Consider the following 15,850-nt stretch of genomic DNA (forward strand, 5'->3'; position numbering starts at 1 on the left):
TCGTGCTGAAGACCATGGCCACCTCTGCCCTTTCCTCCAGGTCAGGGTTATGCAAGATGAGGAGCAGGAAGGTCCAGAAGGCTTGAGGATGCATTCCCCATATCTCCACATCTCTGGCAGGGACAGTGACTCCCTCCACACTTTCTTCTCCCTGGTTAGCACTGTGCGAGGACAGGGGCCTCAGATCTGGACCAACTATCTGACCACCAGGAGTCTCTCAACGGGGCCCCAAGTGCAGGGTGGGGTAAGTGTGGTGGGACCCCCTTCCTGCACATGATGAAAGCAGAGAATGCTTCATACCAACAGAGCCAATGCTGCTTTCTGGTTCTCCAAAGGGAATGGAAGGGGAGAAGCTGAAAGAAATTCCTAGCAGGGAAGAACAGGGTGTACCCTTTGCTCCTCATGGAGCCCAGATCCTGGCCCTCTCAAGGGCCCACACCAGGCCCTGGCACAGTGTGAGACATCCTTCCCGTCCTCACACTCCCCCAACAGCTGGCTGGGGGGTGTTCCTGATGAGGGAGCATAATGTAAGCTAGGGCAAAGCACATGCTAGCATGCCCCTCCCCTCAGGTGGGATTTGGGTGACATTGCTCAGGCACTCCTGACCGCCAAAGAACAATGGAAAGGAAAGAAAACAAATGGTTAACTGATAGAGATCACAGTCCTGCAGGACTTGTACTTATGTCCTAGTACATTAGAAGAAAAAGGGACTCTTCTAAATAGCCTAAGTTTCCTGAACCAGGAAACTTAGAGGGCTGGAAGGTGTTCTATACTCAGTTTCCTGGAACCCCAACACCACCCTCCCTCCATAGTGATATGGAGAGCAAAGGCAAGCAGGAAATGGCAGATGGCATTAAATTTTATTATGACCTGCAGCCCATTAACACATACTTGAGGCACATATGGAGCAAAACCTTTCTCCGGGAATTCCCTACGTCTGAATGTTAATGCTCTGTTAGAGAGCAAAACAATCTTAGGTTAACAATACCTAGGCCTCCAGTAATGTGGGAGTCTACTTGAGCATATCAAAATCCCATTAGAAACTTCCTCTTGACTTTATGTCCCCCAACCCCATGGCATATAACCAGTCACTCTTCACAACCCCAGTGTAGCTCTTTATGCCCAAGAGCCCTGTCCCTGTGGCTTAATAGAAAAACATTTTTTGACCCAAGGATTTCTCAAGAATTCTTTCTTTGGGGCGCCTGGGTGGCTTAGTCGGTTAAGCGTCCGACTTTCGCTTAGGTCATGATCTCGCGGTTCGTGGGTTCGAGCCCCGCGTCGGGATCTGTGCTGGCTGCCAGCTCAGCCTGGAGCCTGTTTCGGAGTCTGTGTCTCCCTCTCACTCTGACCCTCCCCTGCTCATGCTGTCTCTCTCTCTCCGAGAAATAAATAAAAATATTAAAAAAAAAATTCTTTCTTGGCTGTAGACTCTGAACCCCCAACATTCAAAAGTCCCATCATCCCCACCATGAATCAGCCCCTCCCCTCCTTCATGTCCTATTAGCAGGGTGGATCCAGATCTCAGCTGGCCCCTAAGGGACTTGTCCCCTCCTGTGGCTCCAATGAACAGAAACCCCATCTAGACATGCCAGTTACAAATTGGACAAGTTGACATAGTAGAGCTCTGAGGCTACAGTCCCAGTTGCATCCTGGTGGGGGACAATGGGGACAGGCATCTGGGCTGTGGGGTGGGGGGCTTCAGATCCAAGGGGGGCTCTCTACCCTGCCTCTCTTTGGGTACTTTGGGTCACAGAAAGTTCAAGAACTCATCCTTATCCTTAAGTGATAAATGATACCATCTGCCATCTCTGGCCGTAGTTTTGGACTGTGGACCCCAGGGCCTAGGCCTGGGCACTCAGACCTGTCCCTGCCGTGTCTGATTTCAGCTTTGTCCAGGAGGGAAGTAGTTTCCTCATAGGGGCTTTGCTGTCTGTGGGAGGCACTGCTGAGTCCCAGGCCCTGGGTAGTGTCGCCTAGATGTGACCCCGAGGGCTGGAGGTAATGGAATGCCTGACTTGAGGCTGACGTGAGGGCTCACTGGCCTCAAATGAGACTCCCGGAAACATCATTAGTTCTACCTTCTACAGGGGAACCAGCTCCCCTAGCCTGGGCTTTGTGTGGCTGGCCCAGAGAGAAGGGACTCTGGGTGAAGAGGGAGCATAATGTACAAGCTAGAACCACTCCCCCCACCCCATAGGGATATGTGTGACATTCCTCTGGCTTCCCAAGAACAAAGGAAAGGAAAGAAAACAAATGGTTAACGGATAGAGATCCCAATCATGCAGGACATGAGTCTCCATCAGTTTACAAATATCTTAGTAAATTAGAAGAAAAAGGCAATCTTATCAATAGTCTCATCTCCAGAGGTCTATAGACTCAGTTTCCTGGAGCCCCTATTAACACCCTCCCCACCATGGTGATGTGGGGAAGAAAGGCAAGAAGGAAACGACGGGTAAAATTAAATTTCCTAATAGCTTGCAGCAAGTGACAAATAATTGAGGCAAATATAGTGTACAGCATTTCCCCAGGAACCCCTACCATTCCTAATGTTAATGCTTTACTAGAGGTAAAAGAACCTAAGCTTGAAAATAGCAAGGTAGGGGGTGCCTGGGTGGCTCGGTTAAGCGTCCAACTTCGGCTCGGGTCATGATCTCACGGTTCGTGGGTTTGAGCCCTGCATCGGGCTCTGTGCGGGCAGCTAGCTCAGAGCCTGGAGCCTGCTTCAGATTCTGTGTCTCCCTCTCTCTCTGACCCTTTCCTGCTCACGCTGTCTCTCTCTCTCTCAGAAATCAATAAAACATTAAAAATTAAAAAAAAAAGAAAATAGCAAGGTAGATTAGGAGTCCTCTAGCGTATCAAACTCCTTCTGGAGGCCTCCTTCCCCTTTGATTTACCTCCCCCAACTTCCTAGTATATAACCAGTCACTCTTCCCAACTTCAGTACAGCTCTTTCTGCCCACAAATTCTGTCCCCATGCTTTAAAAAAATAACTTTTTTTTTTTTTCACCAAAGACACCCTCAAGAATTATTTCTTGGTTGTCAGCTCTGGAACTCTCCACCCCACTAAAAAAACTCACCATTTGGCGTCCAACGTAGGGGTGTGGGTCTTTTCATCTGGACTCTGAGCTTTGGTGCAAATGTGGTAAGCGCTTTCTCTTTTCTTCCTTTATTCTTATTTTAGAGGCTTTTCAAAAAGTATGGTCTTATTGCAACACTTTCCTGTCCATTGCTCAGTCTGTGCTCCTCTAGCCCGTGGCTACTCTACAGGGAGGAGAAAGCCTGCTTTTTGGCTAGAAGTGAATTCCCAGGCTGGAATGGTAAAAAGACCCAGAAACTTGTGTCCCCTCTTTATTCCTGTTCTTATACATAGTTGTCTGTGTTGGGCACGGGACAGTCACTTAAGTGACCATCACAGATGCAAATCTTAAGACTCCTGTGTTGGTCTAAAGTGATCCCAACCACATCTCTGGTCTAGCTGCTTCTGGCTGTGGAACCTCCCGGGGAAGCCCACAAAACCACTACCTAATTGAATTAAAACCCAACTGGGGACCATTTCCTAAGAAGTTGGCTGTAAAGACTATATGTGTTGGCATGTAGAGTAGATCATGATGGGTTTCTGTCTTCACTGTTTTCTGTCAATGTCCTCTACTAACTACTACTAAAATTAGAAAATCTGGAAATTCCCCCTTGTAAAACTTTTCCAGTGTTTTCTGAGGCTAAAAAGGGTGGTTTCTTCAGTCTTCTCAGCAAGGCAAACTAGGTCCATCTGCTGGCCCCTTTTGTAGCCTAGGATGTGATGGGAAAGCAGGGATGCCAGCATCCCTCCTACAGAAGCCATTAATGGCTGGTAGGTGATAATAGTGATTTGGCTTCAGGTACACCTTAGGTCACTTTGACACCTAAGGAACTTCTGATATATCCTGCATGGGTGATGCCACCTGGGAGTTGGGGGGGCGGTGGGTTTTTGTGGTAATGGACCATCTCTACTTTTCTCTCCCTAGGAGGAAAATGGGACCGTCTCCTCAGTCCCCAAGGACTTGCTCTTAAGATGCCTTTTCAACCCACAGGAAACAATCTAGATTGCAAAATTTAGGAAAGGACTGATGTCCTGTAATACTGTGTGGCCTTAGTAGGATCTAGCAGTTAGATGTCTTCTGCAAGAAACAGAATTAATGCACAGAGGTACCCTAGGTCCAGGCCTTCACAGATCGAAGTCTGGATCTGGACAAAAAGATCTGTTGCAGAATGTGTTTGCCCAAATGTGTTTGGATAGTAAACTCCCTCCTGGCATAGTTGATGCCTGAACAGGCCTCCTGATGGAACTCTGTTGCTAGAGGAAACACAGGCCATCCCTAACAAAGGGAAATGCTGACTCTCCCTGTTCCTCCTCCTAATAGATGGGGAGGGGGGGGGAGCTCTCCCTCATTCATTTCCTGAGTTAATGGCTACAATTGGAGTCCATTGTGGTTAGTCTACCTCATGACGTGGACTTTAAAGAATATTCCCAAGCAGCTGCCAAACTCCCTTTGTTTTGGGGAAATCCCTTGTCTTCTCTAGCCTGACATAGCCTCCCTATTTCCACTTTGGTGGAAATGAAACACACAAACAAACATAGGGTCTCCTCTTTCTGACTTGATAGGGTTTAGAACCAAGAATCCTCGGGGCGCCTGGGTGGCTTAGTCGGTTAAGCGTCCGACTTTCGTTTAGGTCATGATCTCGCGGTTCGTGGGTTCGAGCCCCTCGTCGGGCTCTGTGCTGACTGCCAGCACAGAGCCTGGAGCCTGTTTCAGAGTCTGTGTCTCCCTCTCTCTCTGACCCTCCCCTGCTCACGCTGTCTCTCTCGCGCGCTCTCTCTCTCAGAAATAAATAAAAATATTAAAAAAAAAAAAAAGAACCAAGAATCCTCTTTCTGTGCCTCCTGGCACTTGGACTCTTCTGCCTTCCCCTTCCCTTCCTCCTATTTCTGCATCACTTCCATGCGACCTAAATAACTGGCTTCTATACCATCCTCCCACCCCCAATGTAAAGAAGCAATGAGCACCCCGTTGGATCACCCACTTCAGATTCCCCCACTGCTGTCCTGGGTTAAAAAAAAAATGACAATGGGGAGCAAACTGATTGGCCTTTAAGTGAACGCAGGTGAAACATATGTGGTGTTTAAGCTTATTTAAGTTTGTTGGTTTAACTAAGATAGACATGTATTTAAAGTTATCACATTAAATATGAAACTTTTATTCTATCAAGGTTTCCTAAAAGTCAAATAAGCTAATGTTATCTCTGTTGTAATTTGTTAGAAAAAAGGTGACCTAAAATAATGGTTAATTTTGTATATCTCAAAGTTTTCATGGATAATTGTTAAGATAGCTTTCAAAGTCTTTGGGAATCTGAACTTGGATAAATGGGATTGAATTCGTTGGATATCTAGGTGTTTTCCAAATAGAATAGAGTGCTAAAGCATACATTACTAAATATAGTTTTGTGCTTTTGACTTCTTATTGCAGAGAAACTAAGAAGATTTGGGTTTATTGGAAAAAATACGTTGTGCTTAACTGATTCATGAATTTGCCATCTAAAGAATTCTGGTGTAACAGTTTACAAATGGTTACCTTTTAGTCTCAGCTGGAGACCAAGGTGTCTAAGAGTCAAAATTCTGCAAAACATAATTAAGACTGATGGAAATAAGAAAAGCAACTCTATATGTAAAAAGTAGGAATGTGTAAAAAAGAGAAGGAATGGGAATATATTTTTTGTTGCAGGTAAAAGAGTGTAATTTTTTTCTAAATGAGACTGGTTTGGAGGAAAAATAGTTTGGGACAAAATCTGAATGTAAAGGGAAGTTGTAGAAGGTTTGTGAAGGGAAATCTTTGGAAAGGAATTTTATGTGTGGTTGACAGACTAAGTTGCCATGAGTGGATTTTTAAAAGTACACTGGAATAAGGATGAAATTCTGCTTTTCTCTCTGTTCAAAACACAAAGGTTTTTTTGAATTGTTCGGCTCTTGATAAAAAAAAAATATATATATATATATATATATATATATATATATATATACACAAATGATTGTTTTCTCTTTTGTCTGCGGGGAATACCACAGCTTTAGGTTTTGTCTTTATCAGGTCTTTGATCACTTAGTTAAAGCTTCTCACTGTTAAAAGAGCTAAGTTTTGATGACAACTATATACCCCTACATATTTCCCTTTGGAATCTCTTATTGCCATCTTGGTTAAATACATAATTTAAACCTGTAAGATTTGTAATGATCTGAATTCTATTTCTGGTGTGCTCAATGACTGTCTAAGGTTTGACAAACTTCCCAGCATTTAAATTGTAAAGAAAGTCTTTTTGACAAAGGAGGTCTTTTTATTTGGTATGTTAAGAGAAAATCCCTGTTAAAAAAGGGTAAACCTTAGGAGATATTGCTTGGGTAAATGCTGGAACTGTTCAAGTGTAGATGCAATTCCTAAGTCTCTAAATGAATATGGAAAATATATACTCCTAAACCTGATCTGACAGTTACTAGAAACCCACCCCATATAAACCTGAAACTCCTGGTTTATTTAAAAGATTGGAAGTCTAATACAGCAGGGGATTTAACTCCAAAATGGAAGGGCCCCTACTGGGTCATAGTAGGTACTCCTGATGGGGAAAACTTGTTGTGAGATGGCCGACAGGACTAATTAGAAAACATCTGTCCCTGATTAATGAGGAATGCAGAAGTAACAGGCTATAAACCATTCCCCGTGCTAATGCTCTGGGCCTCAGACCTCTGGAGAATGATCTCCTCTGAGCCCACCGGTGTAAAATAAACCTCCACACTTCCAAGATCTCAGACTACCGCTAGGTTCTTCCGCCGGGTGGTCCAGACCAGATCCTGTAACACTCCCAGTGCAATTAGAAGTTAGAAGGGCACACTTCATGCGCTCTTATATCTAAAATAAAACCTGGACCCCCTTCACAGGAATTCAATGAGCAAATAAATGTGCCTTCGTATTCCTGTGAACCTCTGGGAGACCTCCAACTTCTCTTAGGATGCTTGGACCTTTCTTTTTTGTCCTCCTTTACCAATTTATTCTAACAGTTAATTCTTACAATGGGCCATTCAAAAGGATCACCACAGACATTTGAGTTACAAACCAGAAAGACCAATCTGATTCCTGCTGTCTGTTCCCACAAGCATCCAAGGATACTTCAAGCCTAACTTCTAAAAGCTCTCATGGCAGCACTGAGAGATACTGGTTTGTAATCTGCTCTAACCATTTACTTGTATTTATCTTGTTTCCTTAAAATTACCTGCTATTAGGGGCGCCTGGGTGGCTTAGTCGGTTAAGCGTCCGACTTTCGCTTAGGTCAGGATCTCGCGGTTCGTGGGTTCGGGCCCCGCGTCGGGCTCTGTGCTGACTGCCGGCTCAGAGCCTGGAGCCTGTTTCAGTCTGTGACTCCCTCTCNTCAGAGCCTGGAGCCTGTTTCAGTCTGTGACTCCCTCTCTCTCTGACCCTCCCCTGCTCACGCTGTCTCTCTCTCTCTCCTAGAAATAAATAAAAAAATATTAAAAAAAAAAAGTACCTGCTATTAATTCCCTGCTTGCTTACTAAAGAAAAGAGTCTATATGATGGGTATACACCACCTGTTACAGAGATAAGGCCTTAAACAAATTTCAAAATACCATTATATTACTAAATAATGAAATAACTCAAACTCATAAAACACTTCTACAAAACAGAATGCAGGAGATGTTTTAAGTGTTACATAAGGTGGAACGTAAACTCTCCTAAGAACAAAACAGTTTGTGTATGCATTCCAGAGTACCTCAAAAATATTTCTTGATTTATAACTGTCCTGAATACTCAAATTGGCACAATAAATAACCCCTGTATTTACTTTAGTGATGGGTTAAACTCTTGGACTGGAGGATTTTGGTTAGATGCCAAAGGACTTTTCATTTGAGCTAATCTTTCTAGCTATTCTAGTTATGTTTTGCTGTTCTCTCCCACATCTCTCTGCCTGATGCCAAGACTCCATCACTACAATAGCTTCAAGCCAACAGATGATGCTTTCTATTCAAGGATGTTCATACATGTTATCCACCTTGGATTCAGCTGCCTCACCTTAACTGCCCAATATGTTCCCTGACGTACCAATATTGACCCATAGGGAGGGTTAACACTTTGCCCCTACTCAGCAGGAAGAAGCTACAGAAGGTGAGACCTTCTTCCTTCAACAATTTTAAAGATACAAGGGTCAAAATTGTTCAGGGGGGATATGATGAGGAAGCGTGGGGCAAGCAGAGGGGAGTCACATCCCCCGAACCTTCACCCTCTGCCCAGGGAGAATATGTGTGATATTCAAACACTCATGGCTATTCAAGAACAAATTGTTTAAGTGCTTGCCATGGTGATGTGGAAAAGTAAGGCAAATGAAAAATTAAATCTCCTTATTGCCTACAGCCTGTTGACAAGTCCTTGAAACCAGCAGACTGACTTTCCTCTAGGAGCTCCACTGCCTAGATGGTGACACTTTGCTAGGGGCAAAGAGAACCTTAGCTTAACATTATCCCAACCTCTAGGATCCTGTAAGTCTACTTCCTTTCAATCAGTTGCCCCAAGGTATATGCTGGTAATCATACTCCAAGCTTATGGCCCCAAGACATGCATCTGAAGGGTCTCAGGATTGTGGGTTTTTTTCAAAGGTAATAAGTGGTGTTTTCCTAGCAACAGCTAACCCCTCAAGGTCCTGGAAACCTTGCTTCCAAAATACCTTGGAGACTTACTCTATCCCTGACCCCCTCCCAACCTGAGGGTATATAAGCAATTATCCATCACCACCCTAGTGCAGCTCTTCCTGCTCTGGGGTCCTGTCCCTGTGTTTAATTAAATCATTTTTTGCACCAAAGACTATTTCCAGAAATCTTTCTTGTCCGTCGACTCCGGATCACCCACCAAATCCCCAAAGCTTAATCGCTATATATTCTAGATTATCACACAAATATTTCTCGATTACTAACTGACCTGAAAACTCAAGTTGCTTCTTCTTCTTTTTTTTTTTTTTAATGTTTTATTTATTTCTGAGAGAGAAAGACAGTGTGAACAGGGGAGGGTCAAAGAGAGAGGGAGACACAGAATCTGAAACAGGCTCCAGGCTCTAAGGTGGCTGTCAGCACAGAGCCCAACGCGGGGCTCGAACCCACGCACCATGAGATCATGACCTGAGCTGAAGTTGGATGCTCAACCGACTGAGCCACCCAGGTGCCCCACTTAAGTTGCTTCTTTAGACAATCTCTCCCTTTCCTTTCATGATTGGTTAAACTGCTGGATTTAAGGATTTTCATTAATTACCAAAAAAACTTTTATTTGGGCTACTCTTCCTTGTTTTTCTAAACTACATTTTGCTGTTTTCTCCCACGTCTCTCTGTCTGGTCACAAGATTCCACAAGCCAACAGATGATCCTTTTTACTCCAGGAGGTTCATATTTGGCATCTGCATTGAATCCAGCTGCCTCTTACTTGTGTAACTTTACTCTATGTACCCCAGCTGATCAATATCGATTCATAGGTAGGGACATCTCTACGCCTCTACTGAACAGCAAAAAGCTACAGAAGACGAATCTTTCCACCTTCAACAACCTTAAAGATGTAAGGGTCAAAATTGTTTATGGGGGATATGATGAGAGAACATAAGGCAAGCTGAAGGCAAAGTGCAAGATAGCATTACCCCACCGCCACACCAGGTGGGATGTATGTGACATTCCTCAGGTACCCCTGGCTGCCCAAGAACAAAGGAAAGAAAGGAAGCCAAATGGTTAACTGATAAAGGTCACAGTCATACAGGACATGTAAATTAGAAGAAAAAGGCAATTTTATCAATAGCCTAATCTCCAGAAACCAATAGACTCAGTTTCATGGAGCCCCACATCACCCCTCCATAATAATATGGGGAACAAAGGCAAGAAGGAAATGGCTGGGAACATTAAATTTCCTAATACCCTGCAGCCCACTGACCAATACTTGAGGCTGGCAGAGAAGAACATCTCTCCAGGAACTCCCTACTGTCTTAAATGTTAATGTTTTGCAAGAGGGAAAAGTACCTTAACTTGACAATAGCTAAGCCTTCAGTGTTCTGTCAATCCTCTTTATCATATGAAAATCTCAGAAACCTTCCCTTGGCTTTACTACCTCAAACTCTAGAGCATATAGCAGTCAGTTTTCACATCCCCAGTGCAGCTCATTCTGCCCATGGGTCCTGTCCCCCTGATTTAATAAAATTGCATTTTGGCACCAAAGAATTCTTTCTTGGCCCTTGGCTCCAGAACCCCCCATCACCCTAAAACTTCATCACTGGTGAAGTGGGGGTGCCGGCACCTTGATCCCCCCAACCCTCTCCACCTGCCTAGCCCTGGCTGGGCTTCTGCCATTGGACCTGCTGAGGGTGGCTGAACATGGGTGTGAAATGTGTCCCATCGGTGTGCTAGGAGGCAAGGGTAATTGAGGGCAGCTGCTTGTCAGGGCTAGGCATGGAGGTGGGAGCCAGAGGTGTTCTGTTGGAGCTGGACTCTGCTTCTGTGGCCTCCATCCCTTCCAGGGGACCACAGTTCCTGCACGTGATGCTAATAGGAGCCCGCCCTTTGTTCTTTTCGCTCTCAGAGGGCCCAGAGGTCAGGGAGCACAGACTGGGGACCAGGGGACATATTTATTTAGCAAGCAAGAGTGATTCCATTAGCAGGGCAGCCTGGGGAACATTGGTGGGGGTGGACTGTACAGTGAGAAGAGGCTCCCGGCTCTCCCAGTGGTTTCCAGACTGGTGAGTACAGCAGGGTGGTGCGCTGGGCAGAGGTTGGCAAGAGGGGATGGCATGAAGAGAGTCACGGGCATCTGAAAGGGAGTCAAGGGAATCAGGGGAAGAGGGCAGCTGTGCTGGGCAGGTGGGACAAAGGCAGACCTGGGACTCCCCTCCCAGCTGACCCCGGCTCCCATCAGACCCCGCTCTAGCCATACTTACCGCATGCTTGGTCACTTATCCATGCACTGATCTGTGGGAGACAGAGTGGTCACCATGGGCAGGAGTGTGTCTGTGGGACCCCTGACCTCCAGGGAAACTTTACTGCCCGTGGGCTGCACTATACCCCAGCCCGATCCGGCCACAGAAGCTCTGGGGGTTCCCTTCAGACATGGTACATGGGCAGAGGACTGGGGGAGAGGCCTGAGAACAAGCAGACCTGGATGACACCATTCACCAAAGGAGGCAGATGAGGCCCAGCCACGCTCCTGCTTGGGCACCAAGCCTTCTCCATGTTTACCTGCTGAGCCCTGACAGCCCCTCAGCCTTGGGGAGGCACCTGCCCGGGCCAGGCTGCCTGAAGACAAGGATTCCTCCCAAGCCAGTGGTGAGCTAATACCAGGGGATGTCCAGGGTGGCCCAGGACAAACAGGCCTGGGTGGAGGGGGAGGTGACCAGGTGGCCCCAGGTGTGCAGTGCTCATGTGGGCAGGACCGAGCTCTTGTGCAGGAGGAACACATGGGAACCAGAACCCTGATTGCGGCAGGGTCTCACTTAATGCAAAGTGACTCTTGGGGCTCCAGTGATTGCAGCAGGGACCTGTGTCGCCCCTCTCCCCCCTTCCCTAGTGAGGCAACATCAGGCCTGACCAGTCCCCATGTGCCCTTCTCCTCTCCCCAGCTGGTGATTACCAATGCGGATAGGGAAGATGATGTGTTGATCTGTGAGACCCAGGGATTTGGTGAAGCTGATGAAGTTTTCCTTCAACTCAGGAGTCAGATCCATGGTCCTCCCTGTGGCCAAGATGGCTGGTGAGTGGCTAGAAATGCTCCATATATATTGTTGAAAGCATGATCGAGGCCTCAGGCCCCTTCCTCACTGAGGGGTTCTTGGATGACTACTCTCCCTCCTCCCCGGGCTCGGAGTGAAGGGGACCTTGGGTCCTGGGCACCATGGGGCTCTTCTCCCCACCATGACCAAGAGCCAGGTTCCAGAGGGGGTAAGACTCACCATAGAGGGCGATCTTGAAGAACTCCTGGTTTCTGAAAATTTTCTTGAAGTACAACATGGCAAACTGGTTGTAGTCTGTAGCCACTACTCGTAAAATGTACATCTGGATTCCAGTGTACCCTGCATGGTGGACGGTGAGATCTCAGCCCTCCCTGGCTCGGCAGAGGAAACTATTGATTCTTCCCCTGCCTCCATAGGATGGTGTCTGCGTGGAGGGTCTGGGAAGTCCGTGTCCCCGAGGACCCACCCTACTCAGGACTCACGCTCAATATTGCCCAGGGAGTACTGGCCACGCCGTGCAGTTGGGATGAAAGTTCTGAGCCAGTGGGCACAGGTCTGGTTCCTGTGGAGGCAAGAGATAGGTAGGTAAGAGGGTGATAGCCAATCGTGCCAGAGCAGGAGGTCCACATCCCACCCCTGAGATATGCCTAGGACTTTCCCAGTGACCCATCCCTGCCTACCCCTGCCTACTCTGCTCTGAGACACCTTACCTGTCAGACTCTCCCTCAGGACCGACTGTCCTTCCTTCTTCGGGGCTATTTCCCCTTGGTGGCCTTTGCTCCATACTGTCCCCTCACTGAAACATTTGTCCCTTATTTTAATTTTACTTTAAATATGTTCATTAATTTAAAAAAAAATTTTTTTAATGTTTTATTTATTTCTAGGAGAGAGAGAGAGACAGCGTGAGCAGGGGAGGGTCAGAGAGAGAGGGAGTCACAGACTGAAACAGGCTCCAGGCTCTGAGCTGCCAGTCAGCACAGAGCCCGACACGGGGCTCGAACCCACGAACTGCGAGATCATGACTTAAGCGAAAGCCGGACGCTTAACCGACTAAGCCACCCAGGCGCCCCTATGTTCATTAATTTTTAAGAGAGAGAGAGAGGAGGGGGGGAAGGGCAGAGATGGAGGGAGACAAAGACTCCAAAGCCGGTCCAGGGTCTGAGCTGTCAATACAGAGCCCGAAAGTGCTCGAGCCCACCTACCGTGACATCATGACCAGGGACAAAGTCAGACGTTTAACTAACTGAGCCACCCAGGTGCCCCTGTCCCCTATTCTTATCTTGCAGGATCCCGATGTGACCGCTCCTGGGGGAATCACCACCAAGGCTCCAGTCTGCTGGATGCCAAAGACTCCCTTAGCTGTTGGGTCAACCCTGACCTCCCACCTGTGTCCCATCTGGTCCCCTGGCAACCCAGAGCTGATCTCCCCACACCTGCCCTTCTCCTGCCTCCTCCATCGCAAATACTCTAGCCCCATCCTCAAGTGCTAGAGCCAGAAACAAAGAGGCTCTGGGTAATCCTTGGCTCCTAATTTGCCCCCACTCTGGTTATCTCCCACCTATGGCAGATCAGCCTCCTGGGTTGCACAGCATCATTCCTCTCCCTGCTCTAGCCAGACCCCCTCCTCATCAATACCTGAGGCCCCTGCCGCTGTGGCCAACACCCCCCTCCAGACCTCCCACCAGCTCCTGATCAGGGCAGCCATGTGATGGCTTGCTGCTTCTTGAAGAAGTGACTATATCTGACTCAGTCCACCAGACCTTTCATGACGGTCCCAGCCATCCTTCTGATGCAGGTTGGTTCCTAAAGACCCAACCCTCAGACGACCTCTTTGGAAGCCCTTGAGAACGTCGTAGGTGGAATGCTAGGCTGGATCCAGTGACCCTCCTTCCATTCTAGGACCCCGCTGCTCTCTTTGGGAGAGGGACATGCCCAGGACTGTCTTGTGTCTGTGCTGAAGTGACCAAGAAATATTGATCGAGTGATTGAAAGAAGGAATAAATACAGGGATGGAGTACCCAGCAGTATAATGAATGATCATCTTTCAGCTTTGGTCGCCCCTCGGTTATGACATCAGTCTGTCTCTTGCACCCCCAAGACAGCCATATAGCACCCCCCCATGTTCCCCTAGGAGGTAGTGGCACTCACCAGGCGAAGGTAGAGGTGATATTGTAGCTTTTGTCTTCATTCAGCTTGTAGGTGTTGGCATAAATCTTAAATTGGCTGTGTTTTTCTTTATTGAATTCGTTCCCTGACAGTCCTAAGACGTACCATTTACCCTGGAACTACAATGGGGGCTGATGATAGGCAGAGCTAGAAGCAGCCTCCTGGCTCTGCCTGCACCTCTAGGCAGCCTGGCTCTGAATCTGAAGCCCCTCTAATTGGGCTACAGGGACCCAGACTGGCCACACAGGCTGTGGTGATGAAGCCAGCAGGAGCTGGAGTCTATCAGGCCAGGTGGGAGCCCTGAGTGTGTCAGGGACAGCGTGACCCTTAGCTAGTGGCCAGCTGACTTCCATGAGCCTGTTTCCTCATCATGTAGAGGGCCAGAAGATGTTCCCCACTTGCAAGGACTGCGGGCATTATGGAAGAGAGTGTGGACCAGGGAAGTGTGGATCTGCTCAGCTGACCCTCTTGTCAGCAAGGCTGGGTGTGGATGGGGACGTGGGGTGTGCCTTCCATTAGAGGACATGAAGGCAGACTGAGCTAAAGCCTGAGGTCATCCTTCATCTACTCCCCTCTGTTCACACTCATCCGGGAGCCTCCCTGCAAATGCCCCTCCAGGCCACTTACCTGCTTATTCTTAAAGTGAGGCTGCACAGGGACCTTGTGCAGAGGCGGAGGTCGGATCAGGTTTGGGGTGGAGACCTGGGCCTGGATCTGCAAGGCCCCCAGCAGGGCAAGGCTCAGCCATAGGAGACACTGGGCCATAACTTCAGGGCTGAGTAAATTGGTACCGCTCCAGATATTCCCCGAAAGAAGAGATTCATGAGGAGCTATCTAGGGGGATACTATTTATGGTCTCTGTGGTCAATGGCTCACCCCAGGGTGGAGCGACTTATCTGTTGCAAAATCCTGGAAGGGTGAGTCAATTGTCAAAAACTCATGCTGAAGATCATGAGAAGCTCTCTGTTTTCCTCCAGGTCAGAATTATGCAAGATGATGGGGAGGAAGGTCCAGGTGTTTGGAGGATACATTCCCCATATCTCCATATCTCTTGCAGGGTCAGTGACTCCCTCCACACTGTCATCCCTCTGGTTAGCACAGTGCGAGGACAAGTGTCTCAGATCTGGACCAGCTGTCATCTCTGACGTCCAGGAACCTCTCAGCTAGGGCCCCAGTGCAGAGGGGTTAACTGCAGTGGCTCCCCTTTGCTGCAACTGGTGAAAGCAGAGAATATATTATATTAACACAGCCCAGGCTACTTTCTGGTTCTCCAAAGGGAAGGGAAGGGGAGGCAGCTGAAAAGGAAATTCCTGGCAGGGAAGGATAGAGTGTAATCAGTGCTGCTCATGGAGCCCAGAACCTGGCCCTCCCAGAGACCCACACCAGGCCCTGGCAAGAGTGAGAAGCCCTTCCTCCACCCCCCCACCCCCACCACCAAAGGCCTACTGGGGAGTGTTCCTGATGAGGGAGCATAAGGCAAGCTGTGGACAAAACACATGCTAGCTTTCAGGTCCTCCTGGCTGCTAATCAACAAAGGAAAGCAAAGAACTCAAATGGTTAACTGATAGAGATCACTGTCCTGCAGGACATGACTCTCCATCAGTTTACCCATGTCCTAGTATATTAGGAAAAAAAGAGAATCTTATCAATAGCTGAATCTCCAGAAACCTATACTCCATTTCCCAGAGTCTGAATATCACCCTCCCTTCATAGTGATATGGGGAAGAAAGGCAAGAAGGAGATAGCAGATGGCATGAAATCACATTAAGACCTGCAGCCCATTGACAACTACTTGAGGCAAATATGGAATATAACATTTCTCTAGGAATTGGCTACTGTCTGCATGCTAATGCTTTGACAGAGGGCAAAAGAACCTTAGCTTGACAACAGCCAGGCCTCCAGT

At 47.6% G+C, this 15,850-nt stretch overlaps 1 protein-coding gene across 5 annotated transcripts in view; it reads right to left on the reverse strand.

Moving 5' to 3' along the window:
* Positions 1-15,850, reverse strand: part of LOC120230201 (neutrophil gelatinase-associated lipocalin-like) — a 101,603-nt gene that overhangs the window by 73,753 nt on the left and 12,000 nt on the right. The window contains exons 1-7 of one of the 5 annotated variants that reach the window (XM_039229717.1): positions 14,575-14,778; positions 13,930-14,066; positions 12,264-12,343; positions 12,001-12,120; positions 11,682-11,783; positions 10,993-11,023; positions 10,665-10,865 (exon numbers count right to left, since the gene is read on the reverse strand). The exons of 3 other annotated variants lie outside the window; for them this stretch is intronic. In XM_039229717.1, coding sequence (XP_039085648.1) covers positions 11,004-11,023; positions 11,682-11,783; positions 12,001-12,120; positions 12,264-12,343; positions 13,930-14,066; positions 14,575-14,712 — 597 coding nt within the window. In that variant the 5' untranslated portion in view covers positions 14,713-14,778 and the 3' untranslated portion in view covers positions 10,665-10,865; positions 10,993-11,003. Of the gene's footprint in view, positions 1-10,664; positions 10,866-10,992; positions 11,024-11,681; positions 11,784-12,000; positions 12,121-12,263; positions 12,344-13,929; positions 14,067-14,574; positions 14,779-15,850 lie in introns of those variants that run through there. One more of the 5 variants, XM_039229721.1, reaches the window with a different exon arrangement.

The sequence above is a fragment of the Hyaena hyaena genome, unplaced genomic scaffold, assembly GCF_003009895.1.
Source record: "Hyaena hyaena isolate Hyena2069 unplaced genomic scaffold, ASM300989v1 scaffold_38, whole genome shotgun sequence".
Lineage (NCBI taxonomy): Eukaryota > Metazoa > Chordata > Mammalia > Carnivora > Hyaenidae > Hyaena > Hyaena hyaena.